The 3,155-nt window shown below is 37.3% G+C and overlaps 1 protein-coding gene across 1 annotated transcript in view; it reads right to left on the reverse strand.

Moving 5' to 3' along the window:
- Nucleotides 1–2,233: 2,233 nt before the first annotated feature.
- Nucleotides 2,234–3,155, reverse strand: part of LOC106522791 (5'-AMP-activated protein kinase subunit gamma-1) — a gene marked incomplete at its 3' end in the record, with an annotated part of 27,315 nt that continues 26,393 nt past the window's right edge. The window contains 2 exon segments of the mRNA XM_014015966.1: nucleotides 2,234–2,279; nucleotides 2,422–2,480. Of these exon segments, the coding sequence (XP_013871420.1) occupies nucleotides 2,234–2,279; nucleotides 2,422–2,480 (105 nt within the window).

Below are 3,155 nucleotides of genomic sequence, written 5' to 3' on the forward strand. Positions count from 1 at the left end.
TATTTTGTAACACTTATTTTGTAAAGCTTTTTTTTACATCTTTCAGGGACTTTTATTTTGAACTCCGATTTATTTCAGGCTGTTTTACTATTTCATGTTGTTTTATTTCATGTTCTAATATGCAAATGCGGGGGCGGTGGTTTCTCTGTGGGTTGGTATTCAGGAAATGACCCAAATCACCAGAGGTGGTACATTCACCATGAAATATTCATTTTTATAAATAAAACAGACATATGTCCATAAACGAGTTAATGACTGTCACTGTGTAATAATAAAGCCTTTGCAGATGTACTTATGGTGACTTTTGGCCAAATAACTGTTTTATTGAAAAGCAAATTTCCCTCCATTCGTGTGTTGTAAGGTTGTTGTTCTGTGAGCTGAAAGGGTTTTGTAACTTGTTTCTTTCTTATGGACAAAATCAATAATTTTTTCTGTCAGTTCTTGTAGTACTGTATGATAGTACTGACAAATAGTTGTGTTTTTCAGGTAGGTCTGAGCTTTGTTGACTAAGTAGAGCTCTCTGCAGCGACTGCACATCGACAGGCATACAGTCACTGCAGGGAGCTCTGTTTGAAAACAGACAATTTTAGCCATAACCAGAGACAGGAAGGTGCTAGCCACGCGAAATTTGAAAGCCATATATTTGGAAAGATGTTTAACAATTCAGCTTGGTCAACATGGTGAAACAGATCATTTCCTGAACACCAACCCACAGAGAAAACTCCTGAAATAGTAAAACTGCGTGAAATACAAAGGGGGTTCAAAATAAAAGTCCCTGAAAAATGTAAAAAAGCTTTACAAAATATAAGTGTCACAAAATAAAAATACAATATGTAATAATAAATAAATAAATAAATAAATAAATGAGGAAATAATAAAGAAATGCTAAAAAATATATATTATATATTTATTTTGTTTTATTTCTTGGGGACATTTATTTATCTAATGGAATATTTATTAATATTTTATTAGTTCATTTCATTTTGAATGAAATGGCTCTCCATAGAAACCACTTGTGGTGTAAACTGTGGGTAATTTTGGTGGCAGAGAGAAAGAAATTAAAAACACACCAGTCTGATGATTTCTCCAGCCCACTCTCAGAGTGAAACAGACACTGCTGTTCTCTCCTGCTCACAGTGACACAGAGACAGACTTTCAACAGGCAGATCGGCTACAGCTAAATTAGGCAATTAAAAATAGATAAAAAGTTTAAAACTCACCACCCTTGTTGCTGGCACTCAATCTTACAACATTACCAGCTGCTCTAGAGAATGAATACACCAGTAGTCATCAACTAACTAAGAAATGACGTAACACTAAAAGTGACAGGTACCACGCCCCTTTAGGGCGGGACATCCGTATATGYTCAACTTCCAGTCATTCCTTCCTGTAGGATGTCCATATATGGTCAACATCTGTGGTCAAGGTTTACAGTTATTRGAGGGGGGTAAGAGGGGGCTAGGGTTACGATAAATCGAGGGGGAAAAAGGGAGGGTAGGGGTTACTGGAAGTCAAGGGAGGATGAGGGAGGGGGATAGTTACGGTAAATCAAAAGAGGAAGTCACGAAACGGATGTTGACCATATATGGACATCCTACAGGAAGGAATGACCGGAAGTTGACCATATACGGATGTCCCGCCCTAAAGGGGCGTGGTACCTGTCACTTTTAGTGTTACGTCATTTCTTAATTAGTTGATGACTACTGGTGTATTCATTCTCTTGCTCTCTGCCAGGGAGGGAGCAGCATTTCATGTGTGTTCTCATGGTATGGATGTTAAATGTGCTCATGGATTGGAGAACACGTGCACAAAACGGCCGATATCGAATCAAGAAAGAAACACAAAAATCGGCCCAAAATATTGGATGGCCGATGCATCGGTTGACCTCTACAAAAGAATGAACCATACACAGATTCAAATGAAGTTTGATTTTGCTCTTCTGAAGTTCAATGAATGCATCAATAAATGAGGGTAAAGTTTGAAGAATTGAAATTTGAAATACATTTTACTCTGATCTGTTTTCACTGCAAATTGAAAAGCTCACTGATGAGGACCCCATGGGACCCTGAGGAAGTTAAAAGCTTGTTTTCTGAAGCTTTAGACTGCTGTCACTGTTGAGTCAGAATTATTTTTTCATTACATTTTGTCTCCTTTAAAGAAAATTAAATGTTCAATGAATTAAACAAACATTTAGGACAAGTTGTATGTTAGCAGGTGTCTGCGACTTTCAAACCTCTCCATGTTTCAATCTTGTGTTCTTCTAATTCATAGATCTGAACCTGTAGATAAAACATATTTCACTTGCAAAACTCAGAGGAKGAAGATTGTTATGAGTCTATGATTGTCTCCTCTATGAATCTGGATTATTTATTGTTAAAATCATAACAGAGAATTTAAAAAAGTCCAGCAAACTCAGCTCACCAGGGGAGACTTGTAGTAACGATGGAGAATGTTGATGAAGTCAGTGATCGTCAGCATACCTGCACACAAACACAAAACCATTCTGTGACATGATGCTATTGGAGGTATTGTGTATTTTTGTGTCATCAAGTTGAGACAATTGAGAGTGAACAACAAAACAAAGGAGTTTGTGTTCCTGTTCTAATACTTTTGGAAAGGTGTGTGCGTGTGTGATTCACTCTCAATTCAGAATATCTGCCTTTTTTCTTGGTTTACATTTAGACATAACATACTTTGTTTGAACCCACTCATTTTCCAAGTGAACAATACTATTAGAACATGTGACTGACAGGTGTTTCTTGTTGCAGGTGTTGCCTTTTAGATTGATTTTTCAAACATTAATTAGCTCTGCATGACTAGTTAAGTTTTTAGCTTGAGCTAAAACATACAAATATCACTATTTTTTGCTAAAGACGACACACCTACTTGAAGACCAGAAAGTTGTCTGTGTGAGAAAAGCAAGGCATTCTCAAGCTGAGCAGGGGTGTCAGAAGTACTCACATTCATTACTCAAGTAGAAGTTTGTTACGACAATATTTATTTAACAACAGAGACAGAAATACGCTGGTCAAGAATGAAGGTACTCCGTGGGATGATCAGCTGAGTTTTACTGCAACAACAGGAAACACAGATAACGTGGCCTGTCTCTGCTTCTCTCTGTCAGTCTCTCCACACTGCTCACTGTCTAACTCTGT

Source organism: Austrofundulus limnaeus, unplaced genomic scaffold (assembly GCF_001266775.1).
Source record: "Austrofundulus limnaeus strain Quisiro unplaced genomic scaffold, Austrofundulus_limnaeus-1.0 Scaffold136, whole genome shotgun sequence".
In the NCBI taxonomy this organism is placed as follows: domain Eukaryota; kingdom Metazoa; phylum Chordata; class Actinopteri; order Cyprinodontiformes; family Rivulidae; genus Austrofundulus; species Austrofundulus limnaeus.